Source organism: Aotus nancymaae, unplaced genomic scaffold (genome assembly GCF_030222135.1).
Source record: "Aotus nancymaae isolate 86718 unplaced genomic scaffold, 86718_ANA_hifiasm-v0.15.2.pri h1tg000053l, whole genome shotgun sequence".
NCBI lineage: Eukaryota > Metazoa > Chordata > Mammalia > Primates > Aotidae > Aotus > Aotus nancymaae.
Window position 1 is genome coordinate 8,405,054 of NW_026988467.1, and position 22,610 is coordinate 8,427,663.

At 44.4% G+C, this 22,610-nt stretch overlaps 1 protein-coding gene across 2 annotated transcripts in view; it reads right to left on the reverse strand.

The window, feature by feature from the left end:
- Positions 1-22,610, reverse strand: part of MTOR (mechanistic target of rapamycin kinase) — a 150,982-nt gene that overhangs the window by 113,454 nt on the left and 14,918 nt on the right. For both annotated transcript variants that reach the window (XM_012473670.2, XM_064363267.1), the window contains 11 exons: positions 18,357-18,543; positions 16,513-16,641; positions 15,564-15,808; positions 14,004-14,219; positions 13,453-13,658; positions 10,133-10,255; positions 9,409-9,498; positions 8,722-8,814; positions 7,267-7,401; positions 6,895-7,024; positions 3,502-3,752 (listed from right to left, as the gene is read on the reverse strand). In XM_012473670.2, the coding sequence (XP_012329093.1) occupies positions 3,502-3,752; positions 6,895-7,024; positions 7,267-7,401; positions 8,722-8,814; positions 9,409-9,498; positions 10,133-10,255; positions 13,453-13,658; positions 14,004-14,219; positions 15,564-15,808; positions 16,513-16,641; positions 18,357-18,543 (1,805 nt within the window). The remainder of the gene's footprint in view (positions 1-3,501; positions 3,753-6,894; positions 7,025-7,266; positions 7,402-8,721; positions 8,815-9,408; positions 9,499-10,132; positions 10,256-13,452; positions 13,659-14,003; positions 14,220-15,563; positions 15,809-16,512; positions 16,642-18,356; positions 18,544-22,610) is intronic.

Sequence of the window (22,610 nt, forward strand, 5' to 3'; positions counted from 1 at the left end):
TGGGCATGGTAGCATGCACCTGTAATCCCAGCTACCTGGGAGGCTAAGGCTGGAGAATCACTTGAACCTGGAGGCGGAGGTTGCAGTGAGCTGAGATCGCACTACTGTACTGCAGCTTGGCAACAATGAGAGATTCTCCATCTCAAAAAAAAAACAACTAAAAAAAACAACAAAAAAACACCACAACAAACAACCCAAATATATCAGCAATCACAATAAATGCAATTGGCCCAGAATGCACTAGTTAAAAGACAAATATTTTTGGCCAGGTGTGGAGGCTCACGCCTGTAATCCCAGCACTTTGGGAGGCTGAGGCAGGCAGATCACGAGGTCAGGAGATCAAGACCATCCTGGTCAACATGGTGAAACCCTGTCTCTACTAAAAATACAAAAAAATTAGCTGGGCATGATGGCGTACACCTGTAGTCCCAACTACTCAGAAGGCTGAGGCAGGAGAACTGCTTGAACCCAGAAGGCGGAGGCTGCAGTGAGCCAAGATTGCACCACTGCACTACAGTCTGGGCAACAGAGGGAGACTCTGTCTCAAAAAAAAAGACAAACTTCTAAAATTGGATTAAAAAGATAATCTCTCTATATGAGAGCATCCAAAACAAAAAGTCACAAGACAGTTAAAAGAATTGGAAAAGACATACACCTCCAAAAAAGCTGCTATAGCAATATTAATGTTAAGCAAAATAAATTTTAAGGTATTATTAAAGATAAGAAGGATTACTGAGTAATGATAAAGGGTCAACTTACTAGGAAGATACCAAGATTTAAAATTTGTATGCATCTAATAACATAATCTCAAAAATACATAAACAAGATTGGCTAAACTATCAGAAATAAGCCCACCATTATAAAAGGAGATTTTTGTCTCATTTCTCTCAGTATTCATAGATTAAACAATCAAAAATTAACAAGGACACAAAAGAGGTGAACACAATCACTAATAAGTTCAATCTAATGACTTCTGTAGAACCCTGTGTAACATTAGCAAATACACAAGTAATCCCAAGCATATAGGAAATACTTATGAAAATCAAGCAAGCATTAGACTATTAAAACAGTTCCAGCAAGCATGAAAGAATCATAAACACAATGCAATTAAGTTAGAAATCAATATCAAAAAGAGAAATTAAAAACCCTGTAAGTTTGCAAATAAAATACCCACGTCTAAATAACTCAAAGGTAAAAGAAGAAATCATAACACTAGAAAATATTTCTGAACAATAATGAAAATACTACATCATTATTGAGCAATAAAGGAAGAATGAACTACTGATACATGCCACAATATGGAATAACCTCCAAAGTATTAAGTGAAAGAAGCCAAACACAAAAGACCACACATTCTATGATGCCAATTATATGAAAAGTATTCTTTTACAAGATTAAAAATAAAAAACAAAACTTCCCTTTTTTATTTTTCCTTCTTCCCCACCCCCAGACTATATAATTATACAGAGTGAAAACCTGGGAGTATTTACAGGTAAATTATTAGAGTTAGTAAAAATTTTGGCCAGGTGTGGTGGCTCATGCCTATAATCCCAGCACTTTGGGAGGCTGAGGCAGGTGAATCACCTGAGGTCAGAAGTTCAAGAACAGCCTGGCAAACAAGGTGAAATCCCATCTCTACTAAAAATACAAACATTAGCCGGGCATAGTGGCACACACCTATAATCCCAGCTACTAGGGAGGCTGAGGCAGGAGAATTGCTTGAACCTGGGAGGCAGAAGCTGCAGTGAGCTGAGATCACACCACTGTACTCCAGCCTGCACAACAAAGTGAGACTTCCTCACACACACACACACAAAAGAATTCAACGAAGTTGATAGTTATAAATACAACAGAAACAAATAAACAGTATGTCTATACTCTAGACATAAAGTTAGGAAACATAATTTCTAAAAACATGCTATCTCCTCTAAATATACATCATATTGACAGTATGATCAGAGGGAAAGGTAACTAATTGAATTATTTTTAAAACACAGTACTCTGACTGTATACCCTTAATAGAATGTATTCTAAGAATAACAGGAACTACAAAGCTACCCTGAACTTTACTCAGAAAGTTGGTAGTAGTATGGGCATACAATCTCAGAACTATTTTGCATACTCTTGTGGTTTAGAAAAAGGCACAAGAAACAGCAAGAGTGAGAGGAGGGGGAGGGGAAAATTCCCCTTTACAGAAAAATGCCAGTTAATAAAATAGAGAAGGAATGACAAAATTAGAAAGTCATCACTTTACAACTACCAGTATGATAACCAATTCAAGTGAGGATTATCAATGGATGCCAAAATCACTGGATGGAAATTAAAAAAAAAAAATTAGGCCAGGTATAGTGGCTCAAGCCTGTAATCCCACCACTTTGGGAGGCTGAGGTGGGTGGATCATGAGGTCAGGAGTTCGAGACCAGCCTGGCCAAGATGGTGAAATCCTGTCTCTACCAAAAATACAAAAAATTAGCCTGGTGTGGTGGCGCATGCCTGTAATCCTAGCTACTCGGGAGGCTGAGATGGAGAATTGCTTAAATCAGGGAGGCAGAGGTTGCAGTGAGATCGCACCACTGCACTCCAGCCTGGGTGACAGAGGGATACTCCATCTCAAAAAGAAAAACAAAATTACTGGATGGAAGGTAGCTGAGGAACAGGACAGCCAAGGAGTCTCAAACTGTCACCCCACAGATTACTCACTAATAGCAAATGAAAACATATAACCTTGCAATGGAGAGATCGGATAAACACTCACTTGGCCACATGCTCACACTGAAGACCAACAGTAATGGGACCAACTGGCAGCAGTATGAGATCCAGTAAAAAGCATGAACTTCACCTGTGTAGTATTTTCACTAAAAATGTTACGACTTAAATCTTACCATGAAGGAGCACTCAGAAATCCAGACTGGTTTTGTATTTGTGGGGCATCTTTAAATGGACTGAACTCTAGACTACTGAGAATGACAATGCTATTCCTCTCCCAGGCCATTCACCTTTTAGCCATCTTTTGTTTTTTTTCTTGAGAGAGTCTTGCTCTGTCCTTCAAGCTGGAGTGCACTGGCACAATCTCAGCTCACTGCAAACTCCACCTCCCAAGTTCAAGCAATTCTCCTCCCTCAGCCTCCCAAGTAGCTGGGATTATAGGCGTGCGCCACCAAACACAGCTAATTTTTATGTTTTTAGTAGAGACAAGGTTTCACTATGTTGGCCAGGCTGGTCTCGAACTCCTGACCTCAGGTGATCCGCCTGCCTCGGCCCCCAAAAGTGCTGGGATTACAGGTGTGAGCCACCATGCCCCGGCCCTTTTAGCCATGTTAAGCAGATAAGTCAGGACAACGGAGTGAGCCAATCGTACACTTACATCATGGGAGTTAAGGGGAGGAAGGCATTAGGCTCAAGAGCACACAGCATGCATGATTAAGAAGCTGAAGCACAGATGGATCTGTGCATGTGTGGTGCAGAGCAGCAACAAGAAGGACTGGGGTTTGAGGTACTTACTTCCCGGATGGCCCCATCACAGACCCGAATGACATTAAGGAATGTGGGCATGACCTGGGGCAGGAACTGCACACATTTGAGTCCCAGGGACTTGAAGATGAAGGTGATAGCCTGGACAACCATGGTGTGATGGTGAGAGAGTGACTGGTCTCGGAAGATCCGCATCAGGGCCACCATGGACACGGCTGGATAGAACTCATCCAGAGGCAGGTTTCCCATGTTGACCAGCATTTCACTAGTGCTATAGTCGGCTAGGACAAAACAACAGAGAGCGTTAGAGCTACACATGGCACAACCTGACTTTAGGCAGAACACGGTTACTAACAAACAACCTCCTAACAGACATTAGCATTCATATCTTTCTTCCTAGTATGTTCTAACACTGTTGGGAATTCAAGGTCGATTAGGAACCAATGAATAGCCTCTCACCATCAAGGACTAAACAGTTTTTGGCTTTTCTATTACTCAAACCACGAAAGCCTAAAACAGTAAATGATGGGTTGGTTTTCTTTAAATTGCTCGTTTAATTTAGCTTCTTACTGTTCACAACTTCATAGCTGAAACCATCAATAAAAATAATTACTCCCCCAAAATAAAGTAAAGGGAATTAAATTAGGCAAACATCTGTTCAGCAGCTGCTTGGTACCCCTAGGGAGCTCAGACAAGTTGGTAGGTGAATACTACCTACCTGACTTGAACAAGGACCTCAAGGACTCTGACGATGGAGGAGAGGGCAGCGGCAAAGGAGGGAGTATACTAACATGAACAGTGCAGCCAGGAGGGTAAGAACTAAACAGATGAAGAGCTGGGCTGACTGGTGCCATGAATAAGGAAGAACACCAGGGCTCAGGCCCTGCTCTCAACAGCTATGGGTCTGACAGAATGACAACACAGGCATACCTCTCTAATACACAGAAGAGGAAGAAATTTGAAGCAATATGATCCCATCTATAGAGTTTAGAAACAATTTATTTTGGGGTAATAACATTTTCCTGGAAGAGTTGGGAGAGCCAATGTTAACTTTCAATGTCAGAAATAGGCCTGCTCTGAGGGTATATGGGTTAAGCCTAGAAAACTCTGCTTCAATGCCATACCCTACCCCCATTCACTCAGGCTACTTGTCAAAAGGCAATGGGCTATACAAAAATTATCCAGGTGTGGTGGCACACGCCTATAGTCCCAGCTACTTAGGGAGTTGAAGGAGGAGAATCACTTGAGCCCAGGAGGTCAACACTACAGTGAGCGAGATCACGCCACTGTACTTCAGCCTGAGTGACAAGTGAGACTCTGTCTCCAAAAATATAAAACAAAGTTAAAAACAATAAAAGGCAATGGGCAACAGATCACCAGAAATTATTCCACCTATCTAACTGGAACCTTGCACTCACTGACCAACCTCTCCCTATTCCCACTCCCTATGTCAATTAAAAATAAAATAAAACTTAAGGGAAAAAAAAAGGGGTCCAGGCGCAGTGGCTCATGCCTGTTGTAATCCCAGCACTTTGGGAAGCTGAGGCGGGCAGATTACTTGAGGTTAGGAGTTTGAGACCAGCCAGGTCAACATGGCAAAACCCCATCCCTACTAAAAATACAAAAATTAGCTGAGTGTGGTAGCGCACACCTGTAGTCCCAGCTACTTGGGAGGCTGAGACAGGAGAATCACTTGAACCTGGAAGGCAGAGGTTGCAGTGCTGTATTCCAGCCTGGGCAACAGAATAAGACTCTCTGTCACACACAAAAAAAATGGCAACATGGCTCTTGGGCCAGACCATTTGACAGAAAAAAGAGCTCCAAATTTCTGATTGCTGCTAGTTTTCCTATGGCCCTGAGCCTTGCCTCTGATTTCCCTATCAATTAAAACAGGGAGAATCAATTCTATCCTCTTCGTCCATACATACTATGGGAAAGAAAACCATCAAAGAGGCACTAACAAAGAATGAGAGATAGATAGAGGTGATGGGGTGATAATGTGTATCTCTTGCATTGGCACCAAAAAGCAGACAGACTTGACCTATCAACCCTTGACAAAGAATCTGGACAGACATGAGGACTTGGGCCACAATGGGAAGCACATCCCTGCTGGCATTCAAGAAACTACTGACTTTTCATTCAGAAGTTGCTAAATTAGCCAATATCCTATAACTTCCCAGTATTCCAGCTCCAGACTTTCTAAACACAACCAGCAAAGGCTCTGAGTGAGAACTTGGCAAGTCTTTCATGGCTACCCTCTGTGGGTAATCCCTCGTATAGGCACTGAGGAAGGAGAGCTAAGCAGAATCCTAGCACAATTAAGGTCTGAAGAATATCTCAGTTTATAGTGTTACTACTCAGTTATTTCCCTTTATACAATCCTCTCTATATAATCATATATTAGTTCTTAGAATGAGTGCCTAAAGAATATCTCACCACTCAGTTATTTCCATGTGTGTGTGTGTATATATATATATATGTAGTTCATAATTGAAGGAATGCCTAGAGTAGACACAGTACAGAGCATGAATTAAGGAATAAGCAGCTTATAGCAGGAGGAATGTCTGGAGCAGACACAGTGCTGAGTATGATTTAAGGGAAAACAGTTATACAAGGACAAGAACCCATGGCCCAGGCGGCAGCGTTCAGTATCGTAAAGATACCCGCTATATGGTAGGCTTGGGGCAAGAGCCACTCCTCCTGATAAATGAGTTGTAGGACCTTGCTCCAGTTCTTGTGGAAGGCTGCCCTCAGACCAGCAATCCCTCGAGCATCCGAGGGCTCAAAACCCCTCTGGATATTCGCACCTTAGTGACTGTGAACTTTATCAGCTCTTGCTACTGTGCTGCTCGAAAAGCATCTTCCTATAGAACTCATTGGAAGCTGCCAGCAGGTGGCGGTAATCCTGACAGCTCTGTCATTAGTGTGACTTAAAGCATCCTCCTATAAATCTTAGTAGCTTGTCCATAGAGAGAGGTATTGTACACTGCACCCTCTTCACTGCGCACGGCCCACCTCCATGCCTCAGTGACCTAATGGGGGTGGACCCCTTACTGCACATGGCCCTTGCCTCGATGACCATAATGGGAATGGACCCCTTGCTGCACACTGTCCACCTCCTAGCCTAGGTGACCTAATGGGGGTGGACCCCTTGTTTTATTGCTGACGACCCTATCACTATCCTTAAAGATGACTTCACTCACTGTCCTGCCCCCTAACCTATACACAATAAATACACATGCTTCTGGACATTCGGGGCCTTGCCTGACTCCGCTCATAGGTGGCGTGGCCCCGCGAGCCCAGCTCCATTTTCCTTGTACTTCTGTGTCCTGCCTCTTTATTTCTTGAATCCTGCGCCTCAGCACAGCGTAAGGGACACCCCACGACCCTGTGGGGCCCTCAGCCCTACAACCCCCAACTTACAGGAATCCTGACTTGACTTGGATTCTGACAGGCTGACAGCAGAGGCATCCCGGGACTGGTCTATCATGCCAATGTTCACTTTGTGCTTATAGGGATCCAAAGCCCCTAAAAGCCCTAACACACGGATGGCCTGGGTGGGAAAGGAGAGGGGGAAAAAGAAAAAATTTATCACAACATGATTACAAGTATCACAGATACTCCTCTCAGGTTACAGAATCCCCAATTCATACACAAATGACCAGCTACATGAACAAAATGGAGAGGGACAGGAAGTCTGACTGATACAGTCAGAGCATGTTGTTGCAACAACCTTCTCTCTCTTGTCATCCTCCCAACAAAGTCTTTAAAGACCAAGTCTGCCGTGTCCCCTACCTCTCTGCGTGTACCCTGGTTCTGCTCAGTCTTCAGAAAATTCAGTAGCACCTCAAGCAAAGTAGGGTACTTCCTGTAGGGCTCTACCACATAGCCAGTGCTGGCCACCAACTGTCCCAGGGTCCACAGAGCCACCTGGATAGGCACAAGAGCACATGGTTCATTGAGCCAGTATGAGAGAAAAGAAAGCATAGTTGAACTTTTTGTATAATGATTGTAACGGAGTGTTAGATGCTGTAAGAAGAAAAGAGGTTTCCAGTAAAGACCCTACTGTGAGCAGAAATCCTGCAAGGGCATAAAACCAAGGCTGATCAAGCACACAAGCCTACAACAATCACTGGATCAAGACACAAAGAAAATTCCCACCGTTCTCAAAGAAAATACATCACTCTGGCCAGGTGTGGTGGCTCACACCTATAATCCCAGCACTTTGGGAGGCTGAGGCGGGTAGATCACGAGGTCAGGAGTTCAAGACCAGCCTGGCCAAGATGGTGAAAGCTCATCTCTACTAAAAATACAAAACATTAGTCGGGCATGGCAGCAGGCACCTGAAATCCCAGCTACTTGGGAGGCTGAGGCAGAGAATTGCTTGAACCCGGGAAGCAGAGGTTAGAGTGAGCTGAGATTGTACCATGCACTCCAGCCTGGGCGACAAAGTGAGATTCCACCTCAAAAAATTAAATAAAATACATCATTCTTCTGTATCCTAAGTGATTAACAGGAGACTCAAAAGGAAATTAAGATTTTTTGTTGTTGAGACAAGGTCTCACTCAGTTGTTTAGCAACTCAGTTGTTTAGAAATGCAGTGGTGTGGTAACAGTTCACTGCAGTCTTAATCTCCTGGGTTCTTCCATCTTAGCCTCCTGAGTAGCCTCTTGAGTAGCTGGGACTATAGGCATGTGCCACCATGCCCAGCCATTTTTTTTTTTTTTAGTAGAGACAAAGTCTCATTATGCCCAGGCTGATCTCAAACTCCTGAGCTCAAGCGATCTTCCTGTCTCAGACTCCCAAAGTGCTAGGATTACTGGTGTGAGCTACCATGCACAGAAAGAAATTAAAACTGCTCTTAATTTTAGTCTAGTCATCTAATAGCCTCAAACTGGGAAAGCAGAACCAGGGCTGGGCAAGGATGAGCTAAAGCTCTGTTCCCTCAAAGGCAGTGGCCAAGGCTTTCTTTTTCCCTCTGATAGCTGGGGCTCTGATAATTGACCTGCATTTTCTTTCGTATAGACAAAATGGCACTGATCAGCCTTGATACTTAAAACTGACTCTGGGTCAAAATAACAGGTAATTCTGGTTCCAAATCATTCTATTTTTTACTCATTCAACAAATATTTTTGAGCACCTACTATGTGTCCCGCTCTGTGCTAGGCACTGACTGAGGAGAATAAACAGAAACAAGGTTCTCAGCCTCATGGAGTCTGTCTCACTCAATCAGGAAGCAGCAATACTCACCTGCCTTTTGGCCAACAAAGAAGAATCCTGGAGCATGTCCATGATGATAATAAAAAGTTCATCAACCCATTTTCTCATTTCCAGGCCACTAACCTGCAAAATGAAAAAGAAGGTGGTAGATAGGGTTAGAAACTATGGCATTAAGAAGTATTTTGGGCCAGGTGCAGTGGTACATGCCTGTAATCCCAGCTACTCGGGAGGCTGAGACAGAAGAATCTCTTGAACCTGGGAGGCAGAGGTTGCAGTGAGCCAGGATCATGCCACTGCACTCCAGCCTGGGCAACAGTGAGACCTCGTCTCAAAAAAAAAAAAAAAAAAAGTATTCTGAGGTTAGGCACAGTGGCTCACACCTGTAATCCCAGCACTTTGGGAGGTTGAGGAGGGTGGATCACCTGAGGTCAGGAGTTCGAGACCAGCCTGGCCAACATCATCAAACGCTGTCTCTACTAAAAATACAAAAATTTGACAGGTGTGGTGGCACACACCTGAAATCCCAGCTGCTTGAGAGGCTGAGGCACAAGAATCACTTGAACCCAGGAGATGGAGGTTGCAGTGAGCCGATACTGCACCACTGAACTCCAGCCTGGATAGAGTGGAACTGTCTCAAAAAAAAGAAAAGTAAAGTATTTTGACTTCCTTAGAGGTGAGTTTCTTTCCACCCTACGGAAAAAGTAGCTGTCCCTTTACCTGTGCCAATTCTCCTATCGTGGCCAGGACATTGTTGATCACACCTGGGTTTGGATCAGGGTCTGGATCTTTCAGTTTCAAAATTAATGCCTAATGAAAGAAGTTATGAGAAAATGAATGCAGGTTAGACTCCACTAGAAACCTTTCTTTTATATAAGTAAAATTCACCCAAGAGACCATCTCAGTCATAAATAAATTCCTTCTAGGCTTTGTGAATCCAAGATTTCTTTGGAATGTAAATTTTCAAACTTTTCTCCATAGAGCTGGGAAGCACCATGACATAAAAGTATTTCTCATGTCTCCTCTAAATTGTATCTCAGTGATCACTCATCCAGATTCACATACGTTATAAAGGACTTCACATGACTCTAACGTGTTCAGATTTGAAGGTTGTTTCAGATTTTCAAGATCATTTTTTCCTCACTTTGGGAGAGCTATTTTATGCTACTCTCCACCTGCTTCTCCTTTCCAAACACCTGTGATGATGCGCCTGAAGCATTATCTCTTACCTCTTATAAGGAGAGCACTTTCCTTTGACTGTTGAGATTCTTGGTATTCTTTAACTGAAAGTGCTTGATATGGCCCTTTGGTCTCCAAGCACGGGAGCCAAGAAATCATCTACCTTGTTCAGTGTACTAATGAGCACTGAAACACTCCCATCTCCCCACATGAACTGATATAAGACAATGCAGAAAGAAAGTGCCAGCCTCTCGGTTTATGTTACCTTCAGAATAGGCTCCATGTAGGGGCGGATGAGTCTAGGAGCATTGGAGACCAGGTGCCCCAGCATGCGGGCACTCTGTTCTTTGATTCTTCCAATCCCACTGTGCTCCAGCTCTGTCAAAATCTGTAGGGAAGAAAGGCTCATATGTTCTCTATGGCAGAAGACATTCTAGAGAGAGACTGTGTCAAACAGAAAACCTGGCAGGGAACTAGGGGAAAAACCCAGACCTCCAGAACAGATGAAATAGCTGCTAGATTCTCAATGAGCAACAGACATCTCTACAGCTAACAGAACAGCCTCAGATACAGCTGCGACAGGAAGAAAAACTATTTGAAAACCTGACCCCTTTCCTTTTATCACAGCACTCCAAGGTCCCACAGTCCTCTCTAAAGCAGAGCTTTTAACAGTGTAGCACAGCCAGAGAAGACTAAGAAAACCAACAGGGAGAGCTGTGAGTAGGGTAGGGTCCTATAAAAATGAGGAATGAAAGGAGGGCCCCTCGGGAGAAAAATATTTGTCCAGACAGCAAATTACTAAGGACTACAAATAATAGCAAAGGAATGAAAGAAAAGTTAGAACAGCTATGATGTTGAGAGAAGTGTTGATACTCTATTGCTGTTTAGGGCATATCTAGATAAACTTCAATAGGTACGGATCACATCGGTAGCATCCCCTGAAGCCTTATTGACTGGATCCTTACGATACCAGCAAATCAGCACATTATGCTCATGGTGACAGAGACAGCATAATATGGACTATCCAGATTTCTGGATAGCTAAAGCTGCCAGAAGGAAGTCGCTGAGCAGTGAGAAAAGCAGATGTCACAGAGTTCAGGTTAACTCAGCTACCCAGAGGAGTCTACAATTTAACATTACATTTTGTCTCAGCTTACTGATTTAATAACCTGATTTGCTGGATTCCCTAGGCAGCCTGTTTCCCCAGTCATAGCAGACCACAGGGAAAAGAAAGGAGATACTGAGAACAGACCTCCAGCAGCAAAAAGACATGGGTGACTGCGAAGAAATGTGCCTCAGGGAGCAGAGCCCAACTAGCTGCAGCAGTGCGGGGCCAACCCAAAGAACCCCAGGTTCACTTCCAGAGCCCGAGAGCCTCACTGCATCCTAATTAACAATAACCAATGCCCACCCTGATGACTAAGACCTCAAGGAAAGGTCAAAGCTGGCTCACGCCTGTAATTTTTCAGCACTTTGGGAGGCTGAGATGGGCAGACTGCTCGAGCCCAAGAGGCAGAGGTTGCAGTGAGACAAGATCCCACATTGCACTCCAACCTTGGCAACAGAGTGAGGGATCCTGTCTCAAAACAAAACGCCAAAGCCTTTACTAAGGCATGAAAATGTACAACTCAATTTAGAAAAATCTATATCAAAGTTTAAAAAGAAAAAAGAGTAAAGTTTGAAGGGCTAAAGTCAGTACATAGTAAATTCATTCAAAGGAGTTTCACACTCTTCGATATTGAAAAAAATGAGATGGCCTGATAGCTTCACGTCAGCTACAAGAAGATTGGAGCCATGCCTGGCTTGTTCACTGCTATATTCCCAGTGCCCAGAAGTACTTGGAACATACATGTGCTCAAACATTAGGAGGTATTTCTTATATTTTTCTTTCCTTTTTTTTTGAGATAGGGTCTCACTCTGTCACTCAGGCTGGAGTGCAGTGACGCGATCATGGCTCACTGTATCCACAACTTACCAGGCTCAAGTGATCCTCCCACCTCAGCCTCCGAGTAGCTAGGACTACAGGTATGCACCACTACACCCAGCCTGGTGTATATTTGTGTATTTCGTAGAGACGCAGTTTGTCATTTTCCCCAGGCTGATCTCGTCACTCTTGGGCTCATTTGATCCATCTGCCTTGGCCTCCCAATGTGCTGGGATAACAGACATGAGACACTGCACTCAGCCTTTTAGGAGATATTTCTATGCCAAATTCACTTAGCATGATTTGAGCGAGCAGGCTCAACAGTGATTTCTGTTTTTTTGAGAGAGTCTCGCTCTGTTACCCAGGCTGGAGTATAATGGCACAACCTTGGCCCACTGCAACCCCCACCTCCTGCATTCAAGCAATTCTGCCTGCACCAGCTCCTGAGTAGCTGGGATTACAGACACCTGCCATCACGCCTGGCGAATTTTTTTTCTTTTTAGTAGAGATGAGGTTTTACCATGCTGGCCAGGCTGGTCTCAAACTCCTGACCTCAGGTGATCTGGCTGCCTTGGCCTCCCAAAGTGCTGGGATTACAGGTGTGAGCCACCATGCCTGGCCTTCAACAATGATTTCTATTCCTTCCTAAACCTGAAGAATTTTTTAAAGACTTAAAATGACAGGCAATTCTAACACAGGCCAGCAGTTAAATAAATCTTTAGGCTAAAAATAGAGGTGCCAACACAAGCGCAACTTTCTAATTTGATTGATGATATAATTTACAGCCACTTTATGACAAATTGTGAACAACATTTCTCTAGAGTGAGTTACATTTATTAATGATTTTCTATGTTTAAGTTCCATATATGTTATAAAAAGTGTTTACTTTGAAAGAAACCATAAGGGAGGATCAGGAAGCAGACAGCGAGCAACAGGGACTGGAAATGAGTGGGTGAGCCACCCAGAGATCCAGAAGAGGAAGGTGGAAATAACTTCGCCAGGCAGGACTGGACCACGTATTGCTCACCTGGAGGCCACAGAACTTACTGAGGTGGTGAAGACAAAAATTCAGGAGCCATGTCTCAAGAGGAATTAAAAATCCCACTGGATCTAGTAGCAAGGCCAACCTAAATCTATCTTAGGCTACAGACCAAGCAGCTGAGCTTGACATTCTCACATTATTTAAGAACGAAAGCCAGGATCACAGAATGGAGCAATGACTATTAGAACACGTAGTGGAAACAGTCTCACACTGGTTATTTTTCTGAAGAACAATGGCCTCCATGCTTGACCTGGCACCAACAAGGAAAGCAGGAGAGTGGAAGGACAGGGAGGCACTGGGAAGTCTGACACCATCTGCAGCAGATTGAGCCAGCAAGCAAAGAGGGCCAAGAAATGGGATCACTGGTGACTAACTTGCCAGGAAGAATAAAGAGCTGCATGAGGGGACTCATACTGACAAAAGGCTCATGAGGTGATAAGCACTGGAATTGCCACTATAAAGCCAGGGAAATATGTGAACCCTTGCAGACAAATGTGACTTTTCCCAGGTACCTCAATCTTTCTCCCCCATCCTTGTCCTCAACTCCGCTTCCTCAAGCAGCTCTCACAGTGAGAGTCCTGTGCTCCCTGCCTGTGGGTCTGACCATCATCCCGGTTACCTGGATGAGCATCTTGCGCAGGAAAGGCATGACAAAGGCGGGGTTCATGCTACTGAGTCGGCCCACAGTGCAGATGGCCAGCTCCCGGATCTCAAACACCTGGTCATTCAGAGCCACAAACAAGGCCTGCAAGTTCTCCGCCTGGGCCAGGTGTGCATCAAAGCGCTCATCCAGGGACGCCAAGACACAATAGCGAATGTCAGGGTCTGCAAGAGCAATGGAGCCTTTGAACATTTCTTCATGACCCCATCACTCCAGCCCTTCTCTACCTCCACTGTTATCAGCATAGTGGGAAGATTCCAGATGCTTTCTCTCATCTAACCTCTGTCATTCTTTTCTCTACTCATAGGAGTAAAGACAAATGAATTAAAGACATTATCTTACACCAACAGGCTGGAGTAGCCACGACTAAACACCTTGGCAGAGAAATAGCTGAATATCAGCTTGTTGAGACTGAAGATCTCTGGAGAGGCCATGTGATGAAATTGGCTACTTCCAGCTGCCCTAAGCTCCTAGACTCCCCTAGATGGCTTCTGTCTCAGAAGGCTTACCAGGATCTGTTATCCCAACCACGAGCAGTTTGCTGAGCACATCTGCCACCACTTGCACTGCAGTCTGGCTAACCACATGAGCATGGCCACTGATGAGGTGGATGGAGGGTGTGAGCAGGCGGGAGCAGGTACGGGCAGCCTCCATGCGGATCTCCTTGTGCTCACTGTTCAGGAAATGATCTGCACAGTGGCGAACGAATTGGGTCAGAGAGTGACCTGGATAGAAAGGCAGAGAGAAAACAGAATAAACACTGCTGCTGTGGACAGGCAGGTCTGCAGTTTGCTACGTGAATTTTCCATTTTGAGGCTACTAGTTCTACTTTCAACCAGATACTGATCAATGAGATACTGACCCAGAACTCTTAAAGGGTAACAAGTGGACTTTCAATCAGCAGAAAGGCAAAAGGGGGTGGTGAGGGAGCAGGAAGAGATAAAAGGTATTTCTCAACCCTAGCCTTTTTATATTCCCTTCAAAGAATAAATTATTTTGTTTTATTCCAATTCAACCCCTACCATTCTTAGAGGGTAATGCAATTCTTGATCAAATTTACCTTGTCTGTTTTAATTCCCAGACCTAAATACCAGACAAAGAATTTACGTAGGCTGGGTTTAAACATAGCTACTTTCTATTCACTAGAAATAAATTATCACAAGTGTGAATCAGTGTAAGCGGAGGAACTGCAATAGAGAAACCACAGGTGGCTGTCTCCAGACAGCATCTTCAGGCTTTCTGTGCTTGTTTCCCCACAGTCTTGACCAATACTACCTACATGATCTTAAATTTCAAAAGTATCAACTTTTCTCTTGAAATATACCTCTGTGGGGTATTGGTGGGTTTATTTGCAGTTTAGAACTACACAATAAAGTACTTTTAGAAATCATATCGCTAGCTGGGCACAGTGGCTCACAGCTGTAATCCCAGCACTCTGGGGAGCCGAGGCAGGCAGATCACTTGAGGTCAGGAGTTCGAGACCAGCCTGGCCAACATGGTGAAACCCCATCTCTACCAAAATACAAAAATTAGCCTGGTGTGGTGATACGTGCCTGTAGTCCCAGCTACTTGGGAGGCTGAGGCAGGAGAATCACTTAAACCGGGGAGGTGGAGGTTGCAGTGAGCTGAGATCGTGCCACTGCATAAAAGCCTAGGTGACAGAAAGAGACTTTGTTTCAAAAAAAAAAGAAAAAAGAAATCATACTGCCATTGACATGGAAACACCCAAAAGCCCCTGTTTATACATTCTAAAGCATTACATACCATCTCAGCTACAAGGAAGTAGAAAAGTGAGGATGTGAGGGGGAACTGTCTCTGAAGCATTATTTCTTTGGATCAACGTGTACTTTACCTCAAACCAACTGCCCCAAAACTCAGAATGGGACAAAGAAACAAACAGTAGGAATTACCAATACATGGAAAGAGTCTAGGAAGGATGAGCTGCTACAGAATCAGTTACCCTGTCTCTAGGATCCCGGCAAGATCCAGGAATCCTAGATACCTTCATTCCTTTCCCAAAGTTTCCAGCATCTCTCACTATGTTGACAAGAGCCACTGTAATTTCTTACCTTCAAATTCAAAGCTGCCAAGCGTTCGGAGGGCAAGAGTGATGCTGCCCACATCACTGGCCTCAGGGAGAGTCGTGAGCCCAGGGGAGGCCAGCTGATGGGCCAGGCCCTTGGGCATGCCTGGGTGGCGGAGGGGTTTGTGCATAAGGACCAGTGACAGCATTTTCAGTAGCCCGTCTTGAATGTCCTTCTTTAGCTGTGGAATCTGACGGCTCAGGTCATAGAGTACCGCAGTGAGGGCAGGGCTAAAGGGAAGGAAACCAGTCACATAAGGGCTGAGCACATGACGCTCAGTCTGTTCTTGGGAAGAAACAGCCTTTCTCTCCCAGCAAGGGGATCAGGCCTCTGTTCTTTAGAGTAGAAAAGATACTATGAAATAAGAATAAATGTGGAAACTCTCTTCGCTTAGTCTCAGGTCTCTAAACAATCTATGAGTTTCTGGTTCTTGCCACAGGAAGACTTGCTCACTATAATTCAGCCACTACAGAAGACCAAGACTCAACAAACACTCTGGCAAGCAGATCAAGAACACTGTCCTTATTCTACAGATGAAAAGAACTATAGTTTAGGGAGCTTAAGCAACTTGCCCAATAATAATATAAACAATATTTGTAAATATTTATTGAACACTTCCTATATGCCAGGCATGGTCCTAAGAATGACTGGATCATGAACCCACAGCAACCTTAGACAACAGGAATTACTACTGTACCCACTTTTCAGATTAAAAAAAAAATGAGGCTTGGGGATATTAAATAACTTAGTCAAGATCACATAGCTAGCTAGTGATGAAACTAGGATTCAGTACTAGCCTATGTGTTTTGTCTAAGCTATCCTGCCCATCCAACTGAATGTGCAAACAACCACGCCTCCCTCTTTTAACCCAGTCCCAACACTGCGGATCAAACGTCACACTGATACAGGGCAAGCTCAGGTTTCTGACACCCACCTTAGTCCCACTGCCAGCATGGGCTCCAGCAGCTCCTTGATATCCTGCTGGATGCCTGGCCCCATTGCTCGAGCCAGCATGCTGATGCAAGTAAAGACTGTGGCATCTACCTGCATTGCCTTCTGCCTCCTGCAGAGAAACAGACAGTGGCTAGTTGAGACATAATGACATTTTTTAACGTCCCACCTCAAAATCGCTTTGGGGCAAGGAGAGCAGGTTACTCAGGCAGGGCTACCACACATAGGTGTGCAGGCTGTCCACAGCACAGTTCAAAAGGGCCCATCACATCACAATTACTGTAGATTTGTATATTTCTACAACCATCCAGCAGATGGCAGTAAAGTGTCTTAAGGAAGGGGATCTTTTTCTGAATTCACACAGCAATACCTTAGGAGTTAGTGTGGTGCTCACCAAGTAGGAAGCAAGCTGAACAATGTGTTCATGAGGGGCAAGAGGGCAGCACACAGCCATCAAAAAGAAAGAAATTATTCTATGATGAGAATGCTGGGCTTTGGAATGGGGCCAGGCACGGTGGCTCATGCCTGTAATCCCAGTACTTTGGGAGGCTGAGGTGGGTGGGTCACCTGAGGTCAGGAGTTCAAGACCAGCCTGGCCAACATAATGAAACCCCGTCTCTACTAAAAATACAAAAATTAGGCCGGGCACAGTGGCTCACGCCTGCAATCCCAGCATTTTGGGAGGCCGAGGAGGGCGGATCACAAGGTCAAGAGATTGAGATCATCCTGTCCGACATGGTGAAACCCCGTCTCTATTAAAAAATATAAAAATTAGGGTGCACGCCTGTGGTCCCAGTTACTCGGGAGGCTGAGGCAGGAGAACTGCTTGAACCTGGGAGGCGGAGGTTGCAGTGAGCCGAGAGCGCACTACTGCACTCCAGCCTGGAGCCTGGTGACAGAGGGAGACTCTGTCTTAAAAAAAAAAAAAAAAAAAAAAAAATTAGCTTGGCGTGGTGGTGCACGCCTGTAGTCCCAGGTACACGAGAGGCTGAGGTGGGCGGATCACTTGAGGCCAGGAGTTTGAGACCAGCGTGGCCAATATGGGAAAACCTCATCTTTACAAAAAAATACAAAAATTAGCTGGGCATGGTGGTGCATGCCTGTAATCCCAGCTACTTGGGAGGCTGAGGTGGGTGGATCGCTTGGATCCAGGAGAAGGAGGTTGCAGTGAGCCAAGATTGCACCACTGTACTCCAGCCTGGGAGACAGAGCAAGACTCCATCTCAAAAAAAAAGAATGAGTGGCGCATATTAATTCACCACAGCAATCCTCGCTAATAAACAGGGAAGTATAAAGACACAATCCTGAGACAAAAGATGATGAACGCTGACCCCCTCGCCTTAGCGAAGACACCCTGGTCTCTCCATCTGGCAGGATGCTGAGGGCTTTTCTCATATTTTATTTGCCAGAAGGTTTAAAGAGGTGGAGTAACTTACTCAACTTCAGCGATGGGGAAAAAGATGACCCTTAGGTCCCTTCAGTTCCAGTCAAGGATTCCTCTCTTTAGGTTGTATATCAAAATAAGACTTTTAAAAGCCGGAGATAAAAAGCAAAACTAGCAGATCCCCAGTAAATAATAACACTGAAAATAGCATTGGCTTCTCACATGTTCTCATGGTATTCAACCTTCCCAAATATTTACATATATGTTATTTCATTCGGAAAAGCTTAGAATTCAACCTGGAAAGGGCTATTCTTCATACGATTTGCGATACCCTAGAGTTTAATGATGCATAAAATGGGCTTAAGCTCCGTGGATCTGGGATGGAGCATCTTTCCTCTCCAACCAAATGGAGTGGAAGGTGAAATCATAACAGAGGTGCTTACTTATGGGCGAAGTCCTTAGGGGGCAGAGCTGCTCGGATGATGTCCAGCACACGAGGCAAATAGACCTTAAACTCGGACCTCACAGCCACGGAAAGTAGCCCCAGGGCTTGGAAGGCTGCTGTACGTTCCTTCTCCTTCTTGACACAGCTTAGGACGTGGTTCATGGTATCTTGGAGATACTGGGTATCTAAGCACAGAAAAGACAAAATAGATAGTTCAAGGTCAGGGTTAAGGGCCACACATCAACAGTCAAGGTCCTATGTAGCAATTCAGTTGATGAATAAATTAAGAAAGTGGTCAGGCGCAGTGGCTCATGCTTGTAATCCCAGCACTTTGGGAGGCCAAAGCAGGAGGATTGTTTGAGGCCAGGAGTTCAAAACCAGCCTGGGCAACATAGCAAGATCCTGTCTCTACAAAAAATAAAAATTATTATATACTTTTTTACTTTCTTCAACACGGAAAGCAGAACATAAAAATTATTTCTTAACATCTCTTTCTTGAATTGAAAAAAAAAATTTAAAAAATTAGCCAGGTGTGGTTGTGCATGCCTGTAATCCCAGCTATTCCGGAGGCTGAGTCATGAGGATCACTTGAGACCAGATAGTTGAGGCTGCAGTGAGCTGTGATCATGTGCACTGCACTCAAGCTTGGGTGACAAAGCAAGACCCTGTCTCAAAAAAAAAAAAAAAAAAAAAAAAGCTGGGCGCGGTGGCTCACGCCTGTAATCCCAACACTTTGGGAGGCCGAGGCAGGTGGATCACGAGGTCAAGAGATCGAGACCATCCTGGTCAACATGGTGAAACCCTGTCTCTACTAAAAATACAAAAAATTGGCTGGGCATGGTGGCACATGCCTGTAATCCCAGCTACTCAGGAGGCTGAGGCAGGAGAATTGCCTGAACCCAGGAGGTGGAGGTTGCGATGAGCTGAGATCGCGCCGCTACTTGGGAGGTCGAGGCAGGAGAATCTCTTGAATCTGGGAGGCAGAGGTTGCAGTGAGCCGAGATCACACCACTGCACTCCAACCTGGCAACAGAGCAGACTCAGTCTCAAAAAAAAAAAAAAAAACCCGAAAAATATAATAAAAGGTCATCAAACGGTATCATGTAACTATCTCCATTAGTGTTACATTTTGACACAAGAATTACATGCTCTTGCTTAAGAAATATATGTCAAACCTTGTTTAAAAACAAAAGATCATCTAAACAATTTTACATTATAACGAAATCTGAAGGACAGTCACGGGCCGGGTACAGTGTCTTACGCATGTAATGCCAGCACACTGGGAGGCTGAGGAGGATCACTTGGGCCCAAGAGTTTGAGGCTGCAGTGAGCCAAAAGCCAGGCACACCAGCCTGGGTGACAGAATAAGACCCTGTCTCCAACAAATAAAAAAATAACAGTGCAGTCATACTCCACTTAACAGTGTTTGGGTCAATGGTGGACCACACATATGACGGTGGTTCCATAAGATTATAATACAGTATATTTTTGCATATCTTTTCTTTGTCTAGATACATTTAGATACACGTTTATCATTGTTTTATAGTTGCCCAGAGTATTCATTATAGTAACATGCTGTACAAGTTGTAGCCCAGGAGCAATAGGCTATACCACAGAGCTAGGTGTACAGTAGGCTATACCATCTGGGTTTATGTAAATACATTCTATGGTGTTCACACAAGGACAAATTCTCCTAAGGACACATTTCTCAGAATGCATTCCCATCGCTAAGCAATGTACGACTGTAACATTGAGCACTGTTTGCAATCAACAGGCCATTCCATTCAGCTTAGGCTTGGAAATCATTTTGCTATTACCTAGAGATTTTTGTGATAGTTATATTTAATAGAACAAGATTTAGTCTGCAATTTGGAAAGCCACATGGATATTTTCATTAAGTTTACATAAGCTAGTGTGCATGGGGAGGCGATTCTCGTGCTTGTGTTGGCATTTCCTGATTCTTGCTTCTCTTCTATTTCTTCTCCTCCATTGATGTTGGTCCCAAGTCCAGGCACCAGGAGAATACATAAAATAGGAGAGAAGGCAAAACTACACATCCCTTAGGAAGTTAGGGATGTTGAAAGCTACCAGAACCACATGTAGACAATAAATCAGACTCCTAAAGCAGCATATATCATCACTGCATCTACTTGGAGAAATGTCTTCTCCCATAGCTCTTGTGGTCCAATGACAATGAGGCATGCTGGGGCTTGAAGACAGGTGACCAAGGTGATACAACCCTAAAATTAGAGTGGGTCAACAAGAAAAACCAGGGGGATAGCATTTCAGCATGAAATGAGCTAAAATCAAGAGTGTAATTTCCAGGCTGGGCGTGGTGGCTCACGCCTGTAATCCTAGCACTTTGGGAGGCCGAGGTGGGTGGATCACGTGAGGTCAGGAGTTCAAGACCAGCCTGGCCATCATGGTGAAACCCCATCTTAAAATAAATAAATAAATAAATAAATAGAGTGTAATTTCTTGCCCAGGTGCCGCAGCTCAAGTCTGTAATCCCAAGCACTTTGGGAGGCTGAGGTGGGAGAATTGCTTGAGCCCAGGAGTTCAAGACCAGCCTGGGCAACATAATAAAATCTCATCTCAGGCCGGGCGCGGTGGCTCACGCCTATAATCCCAGCACTTTGGGAGGCCGAAACAGGTAGATCACGAGGTCAAGAGATCGAGATCATCCTGGTCAACGTGGTGAAACCCCGCTGGGCATGGTGGCGCATGCCTGTAGTCCCAGCTACTCGGGAGGCTGAGGCGGGAGAATTGCTCGAACCCAGGAGACGGAGGTTGAGGTGAGCCGAGATTGCGCCATTGCACTCCAGCCTGGGTAACAAGAGTGAAACTCCGTCTCAAAATAAATAAATAGAATAAAATAAAATAAAATCTCTACAAAAAATAAATTTAAAAAATCGGCCAGGCGTGGAGACTCATGCTTGTGTTCCTAGCTACTTGGGAGGCTGAGGTGAGAGGATCATTTGAGCTCAGTAGGTCACGGCTGCAGTGAGCTGTGATAGCTTCACTGCACTTCAGCATGGAAGACACAGCAAGACCCTATCTCAAAAAAAAAAACCCAAGAGAGTATAATTTTCTTTTCTAGATTTAGCATCCTGAGAGATTAGAAATCTGACTAGAGATTCCAGTCCACTACTGGAGTATTTTTTTATATTCCTAAAGCTTACACCATTGATAAGTTTAAGCATTAACTTCCAAACTGCAAGCTCTAAACAAGTATTACTTATGCAGCAAAGAATATACTTGTAGGGGTGTCCAGGCTGAATGTCACTGACATATTTTAGCATATTTAATAAAACAACCTTGACTAGCCTTAAAAAACAGAGCAACAACACACTCCCACATCAAAAGAAGAGCTCCAGGGCCCTCTGAGCCTTTGCATCCTGCTGCTAGGCAGCTTTCTGAACTTCCAAGGGTCACTGCTTCTACAATGTGCCAGACTTTGATAAAATTTGTCCTAGTTATTAGTTCCTTTTGAACCACAGACTTTCAATCCAAGATCATTTAAAGCTCTACTGAACAGCAGCCTCTCTGGTCATTAAAAAAGAGAAAAGCTGCTGGGTGCCAGGCCAGAAGAATAGAAACACACAAAACATGGGTGGTTTTTGTTCTGTTATTTCTCTCTGGCTCAGTGGTTTTACGTGGCTAACTGTCGTGTCCTCACCCAACATATTCTATTGCTTTCACACAGCATGTTTAACACCTCACCAGCTACATTTCTCCCATGGTTTGTCTGGGCTGGGTGGCGTGAAGTGTCTGTGTGCTAGGGAACAGGGTCTGCTAAGGGCCAGGCCGGCCTTCTGCTCATGTTCCTGGCTCTCACGCCGTCCTGAATGTGTCAGTAAGCACAGGCAACGTGCAGCATGGTCAAGTGGGAAGAGATGTTCAAGATTGGGCGTCTACTCTCAGCAAGTAGGGAGGTAAGACAAGGACATTAATTATGAACAGGCAACTGGAACATTATGATTTTTACCTCTACCTTATTTCCAGAACAGATTTGAAGTAGCTTGAGGAGGTCGTGATAATATATAATGGTTTCCATTTATTAGGGCTAACTCTGTGCCAGGTACTATAGTTGGTGCTTAGGCATTAACGCTGCTCATCTTGGGAAGCAGAGACGGTTATTCTGATTCTGCAAGTCAGGAAGTTGAGGCCCAGGTAGGTCAAATAATCTGTCCAAAACCTCATGGTAAAGGATGGGGTGGGGTTCATCCCAGGTCTAATGCCAAACCTTTCC